Source organism: Haliotis rubra, unplaced genomic scaffold (genome assembly GCF_003918875.1).
Source record: "Haliotis rubra isolate DU_JTF1 unplaced genomic scaffold, ASM391887v1 Scf299, whole genome shotgun sequence".
NCBI lineage: Eukaryota > Metazoa > Mollusca > Gastropoda > Lepetellida > Haliotidae > Haliotis > Haliotis rubra.
In genome coordinates this window covers 937,041-957,124 of record NW_025766967.1, presented here as the reverse complement: position 1 = coordinate 957,124, position 20,084 = coordinate 937,041, and the positions used below count along the sequence as shown (strand labels likewise).

The 20,084-nt window shown below is 40.7% G+C and overlaps 1 protein-coding gene across 1 annotated transcript; it reads right to left on the bottom strand.

Annotated features, from left to right (window-relative positions):
* Position 1: 1 nt before the first annotated feature.
* On the bottom strand, positions 2 to 1,402 carry LOC124282345 (ankyrin repeat domain-containing protein 17-like). The gene has a single exon (XM_046718311.1). The coding sequence runs from the start codon at positions 1,400 to 1,402 to the stop codon at positions 2 to 4; it is 1,401 nt and encodes a 466-aa protein (XP_046574267.1).
* Between the last annotated feature and the right edge of the window lie 18,682 nt (positions 1,403 to 20,084).

Sequence of the window (20,084 nt, the reverse complement as noted above, 5' to 3'; positions counted from 1 at the left end):
TTTACCATACTTTCATTTCCCCCAAGGCATGCTGCGTGAAAATGTTGTTCCCCAACTTGTCCTGTGCGGACAAATTCGCGCCTTTGGCAACAAGAAGGTCAAACGTCCCTATGTGACCACCTTCTGCAGCAGCCATCAATGAGGTCCTCTTCTTCATCCCTCTGCTGTGGACACTGATATTCCCTTGTGAGAGGATATTCTTCATAGTGCCAAAGATCATATACTTCAAGATGTCCTCGTTACCTCCAAGACATGCCATGTGTAGAATATTTTCATGATTATCATCCAGGAGCAGTAAATCTACTCCTTCGTCCACAAGTAAACGGAACACTTTCTTTTGACCATTTGCTGCTGCAAGCATCACCGGTGTCCGTCCCATTCTGCCTCTACTGTTGATGCCAGCGATGTTTTCTGAGATGAGATACTTCACCATTGTCACATTATCTCTGTGACAGGCAATGTGCAGGACGTTTGAACCATGGTCATCAACCAGAGACTCGTCTCCTCCTCTTCTGCTTATTTCTTTAAACACTTCCACGTTTCCTCCCCATGCTGCTTTCATCAGGGGTGTCCTCTCGTACCTTCCTCGTCCATTAATGTCGGCAATGTCTTTTGAGAGGATATATCGTGTAATTGCTACACTTCCACCTAAACAGGCCAGATGAAGGATGTTGTCTCCGTGATCACTAACTAGTGTCAGATCACATTTTCCCTTGAGCAGGTTAAATATATGTTCGTGTCCTTTTTGGGCCGCTAACATGATTGGTGTTCTTCCCCATTTGCCTCTCTTGTTGAATTCCACTGGATCCTGGATGAGGACTCGCTTCACCACATCCACGTTGCCTCCGATGCAGGCATAATGAAGGGTGTCGTTTCCATCCGCATCACTAAGGGATACATCACCTCCAGTGTACAGAAGCGATATCAGACCAGCCAAATTACCAGCTGCAGCCGCTTCCATCAGAGGTGTCATTCCGCCATTTCCCATGACGTTTATGTCAGCTTCATTCCGTGACAATGCCTCATGTGCATGGTCCATCATCTCTTCTTTACAGGAAGTGTGAATGGTGGTATCGGATCTATTTCCACTGTGAGGAGCTTGGTTCTGCGACATGGCTTCAGGTGGAATGTCTGTTTTCCCTTCTGTACAGGAAGTGTGAATGGTGGTATCGGATCTATTTCCACTGTGAGTAGCTTGGTTCTGCGACATGGCTTCAGGTGGAATGTCTATTTTCCCTTCTGTACAGGAAGTGTGAATGGTGGTATCGGATCTATTTCCACTGTGAGTAGCTTGGTTCTGCGACATGGCTTCAGGTGGAATGTCTATTTTCCCTTCTGTACAGGCAGTGTGAATGGTGGTATCGGATCTATTTCCACTGTGAGTAGCTTGGTTCTGCGACATGGCTTCAGGTGGAAAGTCTATCTTCCCCTTCTGTACAGGCAGTGTGAATGGTGGTATCGGATCTATTTCCACTGTGAGTAGCTTGGTTCTGCGACATGGCTTCAGGTGGAAAGTCTATCTTCCCTTCTGTACAGGCAGTGTGAATGGTGGTATCGGATCTATTTCCACTGTGAGTAGCTTGGTTCTGCGACATGGCTTCAGGTGGAATGTCTATTTTCCCTTCTGTACAGGCAGTGTGAATGGTGGTATCGGATCTATTTCCACTGTGAGTAGCTTGGTTCTGCGACATGGCTTCAGGTGGAATGTCTATTTTCCCTTCTGTACAGGAAGTGTGAATGGTGGTATCGGATCCATTTCCACTGTGAGTAGCTTGGTTCTGCGACATGGCTTCAGGTGGAATGTCTATTTTCCCTTCTGTACAGGCAGTGTGAATGGTGGTATCGGATCTATTTCCACTGTGAGTAGCTTGGTTCTGCGACATGGCTTCAGGTGGAATGTCTATTTTCCCTTCTGTACAGGAAGTGTGAATGGTGGTATCGGATCTATTTCCACTGTGAGTAGCTTGGTTCTGCGACATGGCTTCAGGTGGAATGTCTATTTTCCCTTCTGTACAGGAAGTGTGAATGGTGGTATCGGATCCATTTCCACTGTGAGTAGCTTGGTTCTGCGACATGGCTTCAGGTGGAATGTCTATTTTCCCTTCTGTACAGGCAGTGTGAATGGTGGTATCGGATATATTTCCACTGTGAGTAGCTTGGTTCTGCGACATGGCTTCAGGTGGAATGTCTATTTTCCCTTCTGTACAGGCAGTGTGAATGGTGGTATCGGATCTATTTCCACTGTGAGTAGCTTGGTTCTGCGACATGGCTTCAGGTGGAATGTCTATTTTCCCTTCTGTACAGGAAGTGTGAATGGTGGTATCGGATCTATTTCTACTGTGAGTAGCTTGGTTCTGCGACATGGCTTCAGGTGGAATGTCTATTTTCCCTTCTGTACAGGAAGTGTGAATGGTGGTATCGGATCCATTTCCACTGTGAGTAGCTTGGTTCTGCGACATGGAAGTGTGAATGGTGGTATCGGATCTATTTCCACTGTGAGTAGCTTGGTTCTGCGACATGGCTTCAGGTGGAATGTCCATTTTCCCTCCTGTAAAGGCAGTTTGAATGGTGGTATCGGATCTATTTCCACTGTGAGTAGCTTGGTTCTGCGACATGGCTTCAGGTGGAATGTCCATTTTCCCTTCTGTACAGGAAGTGTGAAGGCTGTTGTCTAACTCAGTGGACATAGTTGGCCAAGATGTTTGGTCTGTATCTGCTTGGAAGTCATTCTGCGACTCAAAAGAAATAGGGGTAGCTCTGGATGTTGTGCTATTCGTGTCGGTTGCTGAAATATATGGTACAGTGGATACAGAACATTTGGTTGTCGAGACACAATTGTTCGTAAAATACACTGTGTAAATTTTAAGGTTTTATCCATCTAAAATTTTGGATTTGACTAAATTCAACTTACAATTAAATTATAGTAATATTTTCAATGTTCGTAAAATACACTGTGTAAATTTTTAAGGTTTTATCCATCTAAAATTTTGGATTTGACTAAATTCAATTTACAATTAAATTATAGTAATATTTTCAATGTTCGTAAAATACACTGTGTAAATTTTAAGGTTTTATCCATCTAAAATTTTGGATTTGACTAAATTCAACTTACAATTAAATTATAGTAATGTTTTCAATTTATACGCATGATTACTGATGCTCACGTTCCACTTTCATTGCATATAAGACGGCTGGAGTGACAGACACGCGAACAACTGTTACAATGCTATGTGTTGCTTGTTTTGACTGTGTCGACTGACAAACTCACCACCATGGTCCTCGCCAGTATCCATCGTGTTTTCGTTTCTGTCCCGATACTGCAGCAGTCTATGACACAGAGAGATGACTTCAGTACATGACGAGTGAATGTGTTAACTATTAACTGCACAACAGCAACAGCCATGTGAAATATATTCTTCTTCGTCTTTTAACGTGTTACTCATCAAAATTCCACATAAATTGGGCCAGAAAACTCACTGATGGACAGCATGAATAAAGATGTACCCAAAGATGTATACTATCACACGCATCATCCAGACCAGCGAGTCTAACTATCCGATCACGTTAGTCGCCCCTAGGATGGGTTGCCGAAGACCAACTTAAAACAACAATGTCAACAGCGGATATCATGTGAACTGCCACGTTATCTATACACACATTAAAATGCAATGGGCATGAATAATTGTCTCATATCATTGCAAAACGATTGCTCCAGATCTTAAATGACGACCAAAACACATACATGTATATAGCTTTTTGGGGGTTCAATTACTGAAGTTTAAAATGAATATTTAATGGAATAAATATGTTTGTAGTGTAGCAAGGCATATATTTGACACATTGACAACTTCACACATATTTAGTATTGCATGGCATAACATATTCAGTTGAAAGTGGTCAAAGCGAGAAGCACCAGAACCTTACCTCTGAGAAGCGGATTCTCCACTGTCCTTCTAACAGTCTCAGCAAATCACAAGCTCTACAGATGACACGTGACACACTGAATCGTGAACGTCAAGCTCGGGCCGCTGTCATGCTTTTGTAAATACACAGACATTCTATTGTCGCTTGTATGTACAGGCTGTGGTATCATTAGGAAACATGAATTGAGTTATTTGTACACTGCGTGGATTGAAATGTGATTTTAAATAGTTTCTCCTTCACTCAAAATGTATCTTTGAAATTTTTTGTATTGACTGAATGGTACATGAATGAATACATGACACTGTTACGACACTGCATGCAAAGCATTTGCATTCAGACCAGGTTTCGATGACACTTGGGATATTTTCCATGACGTTTTGCTTACCTGGCTTCTTCGCGCAGAGGGACGGTGGGGTAGCCTTGAGGTTAAAGCTTTCGCTCGTCACGCCGAAGACTCCGGTTCGATTCCCCTCATGGGTAAAATGTGTGTTGCCCATTTCTGGTGTTTCCCGCCATGATATTACTGGAATATTGCTAAATGTGGCGTAAAACCAAACTCACTCACTCTTTGTGCACATATACGGGTGTTCCACAAGGTAGGAGTCAGGGTTCGAACAGAGACATCACAACCCCTGGGCAGTTGTCTCCATCTGGTTGGACAGCTGTTGTGCAGATCAGGTTTCCATGATCACCATCGCCGGCGGGATTCAGTTCAAGAAGGACTTTTTTCCTGTGGATTTACTTCTTGTGCATATCTTTCATTCATGGCATGCCGAGGCACGAGGCTTTGTCAATTATCTGTTTTGACATGTAGCATGTTCGTTTCAGAGAACACTGACTTGCCTTTGTGACGGGTGTCTGCCATCAGCTAGTATCATTACTGGATGTGATATTCATATGTAATATGCATTTTCATATACCAATACTCGTGCTATAGTCGGAATCATACAAGTGATTCTGTTTTGATATAGATCTCTAACGATCGTCGATTTTCTTTATCGCATAGCATTTGAAAGAACGGTGTTGAACAGACAATCTAGTAATAGCGATAAAGGAACGATGTTTGTATGCATGAAGAAACAGGAAGTTTTGCATTAATACAATTTACTCGTGTTAATCTAGATGTGTCTAAATTGTAAACAAACAAAAAAAGCACTAGCTTAGTGAAAGTGAAATGATATTGATACGTAAATAAAACCTATTCAAGACACAACGTTACACGACGGTTGAGCAGGTTTCAATGGTAAAACGCTCGTCGTATTTGTTCACAGCGTCATATAATGCATACTCCAGCAGTGAGCAACCTGCATTATGCAACGTGTCTACAGGTGAATACAGCAACACGTGTTGGTGCATGTAGAGATTTGCTGAGCCACTGCTGAATAAGACCATGATACAACGTCAATGCACACATTAGCATAGGTTATATCTGGGGCAGCTTTTCCGTTGAGCGTGAACCCAGCTTTTATTACCAAAGCACTGCATGTACTATGTATATCGAAGTGTTGGTGACTGATTCGTCTGAGTCGCCATAATTTGCTGTGTTTGTTCGCTGGTTTTTAAAGCCATACTCAGCAACATTCTAGTCGTATGATGGCCGCCCGTAAATAGTCGAGTCTGGACCAGACAATCCAGTGATTGACATCATTACCACCGACTTTCGCAAATGGGATATCATGACACGCAACAACAGAGTCACACCAAGCATGACCTCCTCATAGGCGGATCCAGAGGGGGGTGCAGCGGTGCGCAACCCCCCCCCCATCACCCCCATTTTGCCCTGTAGGTTTATTGAATGAATGACCATTGAAAATGAAGTGTGCACCCCGAAACCGAAACATGAGTCTCATTAACCTATTCAGACAATGACCTACTTTTCAGCCGATCCGAATTTTCTCGTGTGAAAGTGAAAAGAGACACTACAAACAACTATGGTTACACTGAATTCCATTCCCTTGTTTCATAAGAAAATGGTATTTACACATAAATTGTAATTTTAAAATTTAATAACATCGTATTTCTATATTTTATGGCGAGGTGTAGGCAGCATGAACTGAACTAAGACGTCACAGACTGCCCCTGTTTGATAAGGTCGTAAAATGATTCGCAATGCATCTGGCACACTGGTTACACTTGTTATGTATTTTTGGGCGCTTATTCAGTGTATTTCTGTACCGCACAATGTGGTTGATATAATATCAAGTCCGTACCAGACCGCCAACTTTTCTAGCGGGAGAGACTCGATTTGAGATTTGCACGATTTCCAGGTTTCCGTTTGTCAGAGCTCGCTGCACGACGTGTTTGCAAGGATTAGATGAGCGTAGTGTTACAATATACAAGTGCTTAGATGTATCAAAAAATACTGATTTATAATTATGCATCCAGTTAAATTCCCCAAATTCTGGACTGGTTATTGTACTAAGTTGCGCAATAGGACGGGACCCAGTCACAGGAAACGAGACTGTTGTGTAATCAATGTTTTCACGTGCCTTTTCTCAATAGTGTGCACCCCCCTTTCTCAAAAAGCCCCTGCTCCTGATCCCGTTTGTCGACTATTACAAGGATGAATGACTGAAGATCTACTCTAACCCAGATCTTCACGGGGGACATTTCGTTAATTGTGAAGTCGGGCGCCATAACTTGAAATATGAATTTTATGAAACCGAAAGTAATATTGTCTTAACAATAGCAGGTCAAGCCAGCTCTTTTCCGTGTAATTAGGAGAAACTGTGAGGAGGGATATTTGTTAGTCAGTGGGTATCTTAACAGTGTCAGGACGTTGCACCTCAAGCGGTCCACTACGGTCAAGTATTTGAGCAGCATTTCATCTACATCAAATCAGTGAGTGAGTGAGTGAGTTTGGTTTTACGCCGCTTTTAACAATATTCCAGCAATATCACGGCGGGGGACACCAGAAATGGGCTTCACACATCAAATCAGAATCAGTCGTTTAACTAGCAGTTTTCCTGGGGATCCCTTAGTGCAGACTGACTCACTGGCAGCTGTGATTGGGCGATTTCGTGTCTGATTTTCCTGTGCTATTTCCATCGTAGTACGATGCTCATTCTGATGATCACAGGATTGTCTGGTCCAGATCTATAGACCGCCGCCATATATCTGGGATATTGCTGAGCGTGTTGTTAAACAACTAACAATCTATCAACATAAGTCAACTCGAAAATATTTGGTTTCGTGTAACCTATTCGTGATCGAAGCGCTCATAAAATCAGGTGCTTAAGGCTGCGAAAATCTAGGCGCTCTCTGTCGAGGATTGCCTTAATCAACATATCTGTAATCAATAACGTGGTGATCCAGGAACCTTCCAGTGCTCGGAGCGCTCCGGGTCAACAAGTGGGAAAGGCTCTACAGGTATCCAGTCGTGTATCATCAGCAATTACCGGAACTGTCTCATATATTCTCCTATAAAATGTCACCACTAAGTAGGGGACCTGCCCGATAGATTATCCAACCCAATTTCAGACACAGTATGACGCTCTCATCCAGTTAATCAGCGGCTATTCGAATGGTTCTCAGAAGAAGCTCTTCCCTCGTAACTTCTGTTTTACGTACCTAATTTGGAAATTGACATGTTGAGGTAATTTCGGTCACAAATGGGTCACATTTGGAAATAACCATCACGTGTGTACTGTAAAATGTTATAAGCACATTGCTAAGGTAATATGGAAATAAACATGATGGACGAAGCCTTGAGCAAGAGTCGTATGACGCTCTTTGAAAAACAAAATCAAATGCTAAGGCAGTAGGAATATTGCTATCCGGGTTAGAGTAGATCTTCAGTGACCCATGCTTGTCGTAAGAGACGACTAACGGGATCGGGTGGTGAGGCTCACTGGCTTGGTTGAAGCTCATGCTGTTGATTACTGGATTGTCTAGTCCAGACTCGATTATTTACAGACCGTCGCTAAGTTACATGGCCAGTTATAGCTACAGGGCACGGATACGCTGAGCACAGCTGCTGTGCCAACAGGTGTAACATATTCACCTGGACGTTAGAGCTAGGTGTTAAAACCAGTAAATTGCTTCCTGGGTGTAATATTGCCGATATAATGTTACATCTGTACTCAGTCACTCATTAGGTTGTAAAGATCCGGAATATCATTGGTCTTAAGCAATCCAGGTGACTAACGCGTTCGGGTGGTCAGGCTCGCTGACCTGGTTGACCCATGTCATGATATGCCATGTAAGTCACTGGGTGGTCTGGTCCTGAGGTGATTTAATGTCAGCGTCATACTGCTGGAATATTGTTGAGTGTGGCATTAAACAACAAAGAAAGAAGATCCAGATGAACTAAAATGTAACACATCATTTTGTAAGAATAATTGGCGTCACACTGCAAGGATTCAAGATTGGAAGAGACCTAAATACATTAATACTTACTGCATCAGTTGGTGACAACGTGTGGTTTGCTGCCTCCCTTGACTGAGTTGATCGCTGCTCATGCTGTCAACCTCTGGTTTGCTTGGTCCAGGTTCGATCATAGTGCGGATTAGTGAGAACAAATTCAGAACGTACATCAGAGTGAGTGAGTGATTTAAGTTTTACACCGCTTTTAGCAATATTCAAGGAATATCACAGCGAGGGACACCAGAAATGGGCTTCACTCATTTGTCCGCACATGGGGAATCGAACCCGGGTCTTTGGAAAACATAGCCAATCGTTGCGGTATTTCTTTTACATACAAATATTTTACCGAGGCAGATATTCGAATGATGGGTCGTTCACTGAACCCATCGACATGTTGTATAGCACTTCAGTTGTCTATGTAAATCTGGTGCTGACAGTTGCTCATGATATCGATCACTAGGTTGTCTCCTCAACACCCGATTCACAGGCTGCCGTCATGTAACTTGAATATTGTAGGGAATGGCGGCAAAGAAAACCAGACTCAAAGACACAAGTAACGGTCAATCAGCACATCTTGTTTAATCGGAGAAGTAATATCTTTTACATGTACAGATCCATAATACATGTAAGCCGTTTGGATCCTAAATCCAATCAAATGTTATAGGGGTACAGCTCCACATTTAGTCGTTTTAAACTGGACGATGTGTGGTGTCGCCCGTTCACAATTCTGTTGTACCTGAAGGATAACGTTTTTCAAAGACGAAAAGAAACCACAAAATGTCCATATGTGTTATACGCAAGAACATACATTAGTAGGACAAGTGGACTGATATTTCCTAAAAATATATTTTCCATCCTGTTGTGAGGTATATTTTGGTCTGAACAATCCTCAAAACAAGCGGTTCAGTTAGTCTAGGCTGATAGCACTAGCACACAATTGATAATGAGAAGCTATATACAGGAATAACGGCCACCTAAACATGACACCTGAAAATGGGACATACACCGACAGCTAAACAAATTAATACACTCGGTGTATTGAATTGGGTTCAGTCAGATAACTTTGACAGACGTTTGTATAAATATACATCCAGGGCCTTTCATGGCCGAAGTGGCCATGAATTTTTGTTGTTGAAACCATAGAGACATGGGGGCTTTAAGAGAATGTATTACCATTGTCAATATTATATACATAAGCACAAAGACAACCACCCTGCAACAGTCCATAGTCCACTTTGTGTTCACACGACGGCCTCCTGACAACAAACCGTGCATTCATGGAGGACAGCAGCAGCAAACTGCTCCAGCCTTGAGACATGGAGGTCGTATACGAGTGTTTCAATAACTTGCACAATGGAGTTGTCTCCCTTAGGTCAGCGTCTGGTATTAGTTCAGCTGCAGAAGTGGGATTTTTATGCTGAAATACATTTGCCCAAATCCTATTTACGTTCTTTTGATTCATCAGCTTGCTCTCGCGGTTTCACGGTGAAAATAATGCCGATGACATACTAGTATTAAAGTTATTTAAGTGTCAACGAGGGATAATGACAGTAAGGTTACCGCTGTATCAAGAAGGCCTGTTATCCAATAATCCAGTGCAATATCCTGTTTTGTAACTGATTTACTAGTGGCTCTCCTACTATGCAACAAAAGAGAAAATGTCATGCAGCAACTGTATTCAAGTTGCTAATCATTGTATGTTTTAATTTTAATTTTAAATTAACAATTTTACTACACATATAACAGGGGAGGGGTTTTGAAGACATTCTTTTGGTTTTGTGGAACCGGTGCAGTTGCGTTAACTGTATATACATGTACTGGGAGTGTACAAATATAGCAAGAAATATATTTAACCAAATATATATGCTCTCATCCTAGAATGCATACAGACAATACAAACTTAATCATTAAGAATGCAAATATACAGTCCTAACTTCTTTATCATCTTTCATGAATCTGTGGAAATCTACTAACACACTCATTCAAACATTCATATTAGTATGGTGATCTACCTTCAGTTGCTGGCGATCTTTGGCCTGTTTTTACATTGTATAGTCCTAAATTAGTTTTCTACTTTTACAGATATAAGCTAGCTAGTTTTTACTCATTTTGTGATAAGCTAGAAATTTTACTGTCCTTCGTTGACAGGGCTTTATATATCATATGTATGTATTATGATTTTAAAACTAGTTTTAGTCACGATATGGCTGAAATATTACCGATGTGACTTTAAATCTTAACTCATTCACTCACCCAAACATTCATATTATGTACATTGTATATTAGAACTCAGGGAATCTCACTGCTCATTCTCAGTACTTATGAAAAATCTGTTCTGCCAAAATGTGGCCAAAATTGTAGCCCTGAGGCTTATTCAGAGACATTTATGGAAAAAATATAAGTTATGAACGCGTGTATATAATCAAGCAGTAAGAATATTTCCCAGTTATTCAGTGTTGTGTGTGTATGGTTTATGACAGTGCACAAATAAGTATCATAATAACCCTGTAATTAGGTTTACAGGCATATAGCAGTGCTTTGTTAGTGCCAATATCAATAAACGTGCCTGTAAAACGATCTTGTTTACTTCTTCAAGAGTTCAGCTGACCGTATCTTTTCAACAAATCATAGAGTTACGTAAATCACCCACTAGTTATAGATTAATATTACACTAATTCTTCGACAAACCGATCATTATGCCATAACACTCGCTAATTATCCGTACTTTTGTGAATTGGTGGTCAAGGCTGCGCTACGTCTTTCAGTGACGCCCGACATTTTAACTGTGTGACAATCGCAATGAAGTTAACGCTTTCGGCTCAGAATTGTCTTGTATTGTGAAATGTATGTAGTCTAATGGATTATGTACAGAGGAACATGTATGCTATATATGACGATATGTTAAGTCATATTTTAAAGCTTTTGTTAATTTTGATGGTAGGAACTGTGTTATCTAAACTGATGTATTCATACGCGACATTTAGTATCACCATTATGAACATGTTTTTCATCTTGTGTCACTGTCAGATCGTACGAGTGTCTAGGTCATGGTATTGAATATCTTATCTTTCACATAAAGAACAACTGCCCCCTGACATTTCTAATTTTCCTCTATGAATTGTCCATCGCGATTTACAGTCGATGTTGCGTGATGTTTGTACGTCCCACGACAGGCAGCAAGGGCATAGCAAGACGTATATCACATAATTTGATAGATCTAAACCAGACGTGTGATACCTTCCACGCACCTAGAAATTCGATAAAATACATATAGGGTCATTTTGACTTTGGCAGGCTGAGGGGCAGTTTCCGTTCAAGGGCAGATAATTCAGTCTGAAACTCACGTGTTCTTATGCTGAATCTATAAATACAAATATGTATTGCACATTTGGAAACAGATACAAACTGCTATCAAGGTAACTATCAAATTATTCAGACAATGTAACTATGTGTATGATATGATTTTATCATAATTTTATCTTGATTTTAGTATCCGTAAAGAATAAATATCATCACATATTCGCCTAAGTTGAGTGACATCTGTTTGACAGACTATTTTAACGGTCCTAGTCATACATTACTTAAACTTCGGATCTGACATAATACGAGGCGGTGTGGTAGGTATAGCCTCGTGGTTAAAGCGTTCGCTCGTCACGCCGGGTTCGATTCTCCATTTGGGTACAGAGTGTGGGGCCCATTTCACGTGTCCCCCGCTGTGATATTGCTGGAATATTGCTAAAAACGACGTAACACTAACATAGTCACACTGATATAATACAGACAGCAGTGAAATTGGGCTGTATAATTGGGATCTGATTGGAACAAGATCTCAACAAGAAATGCTTTGTGTGAGATGCATCTTTGTGGATCGGATGTTCAGCGTGTAAGCGTCGAACCGTCCTCACTATATCCATCACTGGTTTGTCCGGTCCACAAAAATATATCCAGTTTAGTGGGGCGTTAAATATCAAAGTAAAACACGCATCACGCTGAAGAATACTGAGAGTAAACAGACTCCAGATACTTTCAAAAATGTAAATTGAAATGAAATCAAATTCTGTGAAATGACCCAAAAGGAATTGAAATAATGTTCATTTTACAAATGAAATTCCACAAATAAAGACAAATGTCTATATAAAGTGTCTTCGCTTAGGTTTTTAACATGGATAACTTCATTTCCAAAATTCCCTGAACGGTCGTCCACAGGTTTATTTCAAGTAGGATTAAGCATTCCGCAATGTTTCAAGTACAAAGCCAATTTATGGCCTGTGTGCGGTCTCTGCAAAGATATTCTATACAAATCGCATTCATCACTGTCCGTTCGACACCGTCATACGAGACATCTGCGGCAACACGCTGAACAAGAAACTATGACAAATGTTAAAGTATTGGCTCGTTCAAGAAAAACAGACACGTTATTCATTACGCAAGTCAAAAGATTAATTTGATTACCCCAAAAAGATTCCAGAATTATTTTCATGGCGTCATAATATATCGCAAAATAACCTAAATGATAATAAACAATATTTATGCAAGTGGAATTCGTATTTTGAAAAGGTAAAAGAAGACCAGGAACGGAAAATCAAACATGACCGTTGAACGTGTTTACACTGTAGAAGGCTGACAACCAACACGTCCTGAACTGTTTAGAGTACGGCGCAGTATGATAAGAAAACATTATCGGCTGTAGTTATCATCAGTTTGTACGGGGTAATGGACTTGAGCGCTAATTATCCATGTTAATGCTAATTAGGATTCACTTATGCAAATGAGGCGGACAGAGATTAGGGACAGGTAGTGAAAAAGATAAATGGCTTTTGTAATGGCGCAGGCATCCCACTGTCTATTCACATGCAGAGGAGAGAGAACTGTCGACATAAGTGAGCATTGAAATGTTATACTGATTACTGAAAAAGTGAGGCACATTGTATTTTTCTTACTTTAATAATTATGTTGAAATAGTTTTGGTGAATCACATACATACTGATGGTTGAAGGAGTTGAGACTTGAACATTCTCCGGTTCAATTTTTATTTTACTTTTTAACCTAATGTGCTGAAATGTTTGTAACATTATCAGAGTTTTACCTCGACTCTCAAACATGGGTCTCAGGGACCCCAATTATTAGTTGTAAGGGTCTCGGGGGTCCTGTGAAGTAGGAGTGTAGATAAGTGGATGTTTTGACCACTTCTTCAGAGGTTGGAATGAATCATTAATCATGTGAACTGATGGATGAAATGATGCATATATCCGCTCTGAAAGAAACAACCAGCGCTTGGCAAAGTCACAAGTGTGTCTTGGGACAATGATTAACACGCGTCCCTCCACTCTGGACGTTGTGAACTTGTTTTCTGCGTTCATTCTCCAACTCCTTATTCACATACAACATTAATATATTCATTTGCGAGTCGCGTAAAAGCCTTCATTACGTAATGTTACTGACCTGGTTGACTCTGACTTGGTTGACGCGCGTCATTGTATTCTGATTGTGCAGATCGATAGTCTTTCACTTGATTGTCTGATCTGGACTCGTTGCCCAATACAGTACGACAGCAGGTCAAACTGGGGTGAGTGAGTTGGTTTTAACACTCAATTAAGCAATGCTTTAGTTATATCACAGCGTGACAGCTGCACTGAAGTGGATAGCTCTATGTGGACATGTATTACTTAGGGAGGTTTCAATCCCATCCACTCAGAAATGGTGGTTACAAAACAATCATAATCTTTATGAACACTGGACTCACGATCACCGAATCATATTTATGCGACTCAACTCAACCATTCGTGCCCCCTGTTGAAGGTAGAGGGATTTTGAACTGCATATGAACTATGTTATGAACAGAAACCAAACATTATTGCATTCTGCCGAAATCCTATTCTTATTATTGTTCGGGGCACGGTTGGCTATGTGGTCTAATGTGCTGTGCAGAGTTGCCTCCCTTGGAAACGCGTGAAACCTAATTAGTGGGTTCGAATCCCGGTTCGGCCTGATTATGTGTTTGGGCTGTGTCCTCACTATACCCGCTGCTTTCACAAACATCTGAGCTATACTTTAGCATATGTCTTACGATTTAACAAACAGATTGAGCTTCATTCGTGATTAAACACACAATCATGCTTCGGTAGTGACTCGGTTTTATTCCCGACATGCAACTCATGGAAGTGGTCGGTACTGGCCAGGGAGTAATCATTGCAGCATTATGTAGAACTGTTAATGCTACAAATACCTCAAGGGTTCCTCCCATCTTTATTTAGCTGATCATAACACTGAATACCAGTCCTTTTTACTGCGGCGTTAAACTCAACTCACTCACACACGTTTATGTCAAACTTGCCGAGGCGTTAATATATTTGGCTCAATCACTGATATTTATACAAACTTTGACAAACATTATCTTTTCATGATTCATACGGTGTTGACTTTCACTCATTCCAGAATCAGTTGAATAAATCAACACTGTACTTGCAGTTGTTTGAAATTCATCACACATATCGAGGAAATTAATTCCTGTGAACACAAAAAAGCTTTAATGCAAATGCATTTTGTTTGCCACAGTTTACAAATTATGGTTGTGACATGTAAACGATTACTCCAAAATTAACATTTCAGTACTTGCTGTCATGTTTTATATAAATGTTATATTTGTACTTTACTTCCAAGTGTGAGATGTGTTGCGCACAATTTTGGACTCATAGTTCCACGACTCTTCCGCAACATTCCAGCAATATCACAATGTGGGACATCAGAATGAGATTATATGTTGGAATCATATGCGGAATCGAACACGGTCCTTCGAGGTGACAATCAAGCCACATGGTTACCCCACCTGCCTTCATAATTTTGTTTATCCAATGATTTACATATTCATTTAATTATGTGTCGTTTAATAATGCTTAAAAAATCCGATGAGGAAAGAAGATATGTGTTGTATAGTATGAAACGTAGGAACATGATCAGGTAATGTGTATTTAGGTGTAGACAGAAATGAAAATGAAATATCATTTATATATTCCTTTATACAAGGAACCCTCGTTAACACGAACTTTAATAATTCTCGGCAGCATTCAATATCTACTGACATCTCTTACGTGAATGTGGATTAGTTGATGCATGTATTGAGAAGACGATGTCCCCTGTCCACTAAAATACACAGAAATTAAATTGTAATAAGTTGAAGTAACCTATCGTTTGCATGATAGAGGATTCCAGCGATGCAGTGGAACGTGAATACTCTTGTAGTCGCAATTGTCTATCAAAGTTTTAATATAATACTGCTAAAGTACCATGACTGACGCAATACGTGTGTAACTCCTAAATGATACCCCCCTTCATATTCTAGGAGGGTTCATTAATATTCTACATAAGCCTTTGGTGTTACAATCTCCTGATATAAGTAACAGAACACAAAGGCGCATGGACAAGTGATACTTCATTGTCGCATCCCTAGCATGTTTGGCTTCATCATCTAAGACCCCAACAGCAATTACGTGAGCAATGTCAGTGCCTATTGGTAACCTGTTACATAACCTATCTGGTAAACAGACAAGATATCTAGATATTGTCTTTTCGAATGTAAAATGTTATGAACAAAACGCATTGTTGACATAACTGAAACACCATAGGAGAGAGAATACTGAGGATTCAAAATTGTGTCAACGTAACCAAGGAACACTTCATTCCATCTCACAGGTAATGTATATTCTAGAGGCACGTAGGTTCGTATTTCAGCTTCGACAATGCTGAAGCAGATGTGTAAGGTGACACAATCGGTTATTCTGAGTTGCGTCTCTCACCGTCTCACCGTTGAGGTGCCAGTATCATGCCTGTGCCAAAATTACCCGAGACATACATCACTTACGACATAGTCGGAATCGTACAACGGAATCTGACTTTGGTAGATATGTCATATGGTCACGGAAAGAGTTGTATCGCGTACTTTTCGCTGTGACAGTTTATAGTGGCGATGAACCATTGACCAATACTAATACAACAATTCTACTGATTGCAAAAAAAAAAATATTGCGAAATGTTTGAAAATGATGTTTGTTGTACTCAACACACTAGCTGATACAGTTGCGACCGCTGGAAGAACGTCAGATAGCGACGAGTCCGTGGTTCGAACCCTGGCCACGTCGTGTCAAAAGAACTTAAATGATAGTACCTGATGTTACCTTGCCTGTACGGACATAAAACCAAGACTCTTTAGAGAGTTTACTTTGCGTGGGATAGCCATGTCAAAGTACTACTTGGTATCTCATTTAGCTAGCACAATACAACAAGACTAGGCAAGCAGCCACCAAGTGACAGGTGCAGGCACGTTGTTATGCACAGACTATAACCTTGAACGTTAGTCACAGTTTCACCTCACCATCATACAAGCGCCATCCTCTCCTCAACTCAGAGTCCCTGAATATTGCAAATGGCCGTTATGAATAAACATAACACATTCTACTTGCTTCTTTTGGTGTGGATTGTTGGAGACATTTGGGCTTGCACTTTGTTCATATGGGTTTCGATGAATTATTCAGAAGCTAGATAACACATCTGCGTCAGTCTACAGTACGACATTACTCCGTAACGCTGGAGCAAGTGGTCATAGGGCCTGATAAACTAACACCAGATTTTGTCGCCTACTATATGTAAAACGAGACGCCTTAGCTTTGACCATGGTACTACGCACAGTATTTGGTGAAAAGGAAATATTTGGGTTATCGTAATTCAAAACATTTGCTTTATTCGTACCCACAGTACAGAATGTGTGCATTGTAATTGTTTTGAATCGTCCAATATGTACGCGTATTTAGGTTAGAAAGTCCTCATCTTTTCCAATAATAAGCATCAAATGAACAGTCTTATAAAGGCATGGGCGATGGCACCGGGTGTCCTATTCGCGAAGGCAATGCCATGTACTGGTATCCTTGTCAGGTTCATTATTGGCCTTAGATTTGACCTGTGTAAAGACGAGTAAAACGGGGATAATAATCTATCCAAATAATGGGCTTATGAAAGAAACGTTTTAAAATTGATATCAAGTTGAAAGATAAGCCCGTAACACACTCAGCTATGACGCAACGTTTAGGTAAACGTGTTCTTTCTTAACGAAACAAAAGCATAAATAAATTGATATTTCCTTCATCAAATCACTACTAAAAGCAGAGTCCATTGAAAGATTTCGACCACATTTCCTTAATCAAATCGCTACTAAAAGCAGAGTCCATTGAAAGATTTCGACCGTATTATGAGGAAATATTTACAAATATGTTCAAATTTGATAAGGTATTCAAATGCGTATCTCTCAGGCACTACTGACGCGGACAACATTTACCTGATAATCGATTCATTTCAAAACTGTTTTATCCTGATTGCTTTACGTGCAATGACTGTTGCTATGACTACAAGTCATTTATACCTTGAATACCGAAAAACATGTTTCCACTTTGATATAAGAACCTAATGTTGCCATACCAGAGGCTATATGACCTTTGACAAGAAATGCAGGGATCAAGTAAGTATTGATCCGATGAACTGAATCTAGGCTGATACAGATACTTATCATCTTCATTGCTTACCGTCGCAGTCAGTAAACCTCTAGCTGTGTGGCAGCAGCTTGTAAGTTATTGAAAGCGGACACGGCAATCCGGTGATTGATGTCATGAGCAACGATGGAGGCCAACAGTGACATAGACTCAACAAGTACATCGACAATCACGACCTGATCCTTATCTTAGGACCAGTTGCAGGGGAACAGTGACATAGACTCAACACGTACATCGACAATCACGACCTGATCTTTATCTTAGGACCAGTTGCAGGGGAACAGTGTCATAGGCTCAACAAGTACATCGACAATCACGACCTGATCTTTATCTTAGGACCAGTTGCAGGGGAACAGTGACATAGACTCAACAAGTACATCGACAATCACGACCTGATCTTTATCTTAGGACCAGTTGCAGGGGAACAGTGACATAGACTCAACAAGTACATCAACAATCACGACCTGATCCTTATCTGTAGGACCAGTTGCAGGGGAACAGTGACATAGACTCAACAAGTACATCGACAATCACGACCTGATCTTTATCTTAGGACCAGTTGCAGGGGAACAGTGACATAGACTCAACAAGTACATCGACAATCACGACCTGATCTTTATCTTAGGACCAGTTGCAGGGGAACAGTGACATAGACTCAACAAGTACATCGACAATCACGACCTGATCTTTATCTTAGGACCAGTTGCAGGGGAACAGTGACATAGACTCAACACGTACATCGACAATCACGACCTGATCTTTATCTTAGGACCAGTTGCAGGGGAACAGTGACATAGACTCAACAAGTACATCAACAATCACGACCTGATCCTTATCTGTAGGACCAGTTGCAGGGGAACAGTGACATAGACTCAACAAGTACATCGACAATCACGACCTGATCCTTATCTTAGGACCAGTTGCAGGGGAACAGGACCCCTTTCCAAACAGCGACTTAAGCGTTGTGTTGGTCGAAGGTGAGTGAGTTTAGTTTTACGCCGCACTCAGCAATATTCCAGCTATATGGCGGCGGTCTGTAAATAATCGAGTCTGGATCAGACAATCCAGTGATCAACATTGTTGGTCGTAGGTCCAATACTTTATCACAGGCTTACGATCATCGCAGCTCTAATATTGCTTCGTGAAACCGGAACCCATTCGTACTCGACATCCCAACTAAATGTAAATTGACATTGGTATTTCCGTGCTTGTTCACTGGTTTATGTTTTCTGTGTGTTTGGTTATTTTGGTAGGTGAACACATGACTTGCCTTTTCATGTATTTGTGATGGATGTGGGACAGGATCCGCTTACTTGTTCGAGAACAACTGGTATCATCACTGCATCAAAAGAATTCACCAGCATGCATTTTATCTATTCGGAATCATACAGTAAATTTTACTTTAGCAAATATTTTTCGTGATTGTGGAATAGATTCTTGTGGATTTTTGTTCACGAAATGTTCACGAAAGCACCAGTGCCCATAAACTAGTCTGGTAATGTCTGTCTCTGATGAGCTGAAATGCGTCTGGGTGCGTCAGGTAGACTTCATGGTCTCGGGTTTAAGTAACAAAGTGCAGTAGATACCACGAGAGTCTGAAGTGGTCCTTAACTTAACTGTTTCCTCTCCATTATCTGAGCGTTGTACAATTGATTTATGTCAGCAGAGGAGATCTTCAACATCTGCTCCTTGTTACAGTATTGCGCATGCCAAATATCACGTGACACAAAGTACTAACATGCGGCTAATAAAGTTAGACGGAAACTGGACGACAATATACAGAGCCGACATTTTTATGTACGCATTTGCCAACTGGGGACTGTTTGGTAATCTGTCAGCAAGGTAAATAAGAACTTTTTCTGGTATTTGGGATGAACATGAGCCGGCTGTCAAACGAGTTTGTTATTTCAGAGCCACACATACAAACACAGTTGCTTCATGCCACGAAATTTCGGGGAAACAAATTTTGGTTTCTTTTTACTGAGCTATTTCAAAAAGTATATCATAATAGCTCGAAGCCTTTCTACCAAATGAGTCACAATAGATTACGTATTAACACAGGAGAGCCACCTGCTACAGAAATACCCTGTCCAAATGTTATTACAGTGGAAAATCGTTTGGACCACCTCACGAAAACGTTTTCGCTCTTCCGCAAATCTTCGGATTTGTATTTGTGAAAAATCTATATTTGGTCTGATAAATGTTTTCCCTGCACTAACCAATCTTAGAAACAGACCAAAAACATCTTCAAGTCTCTGA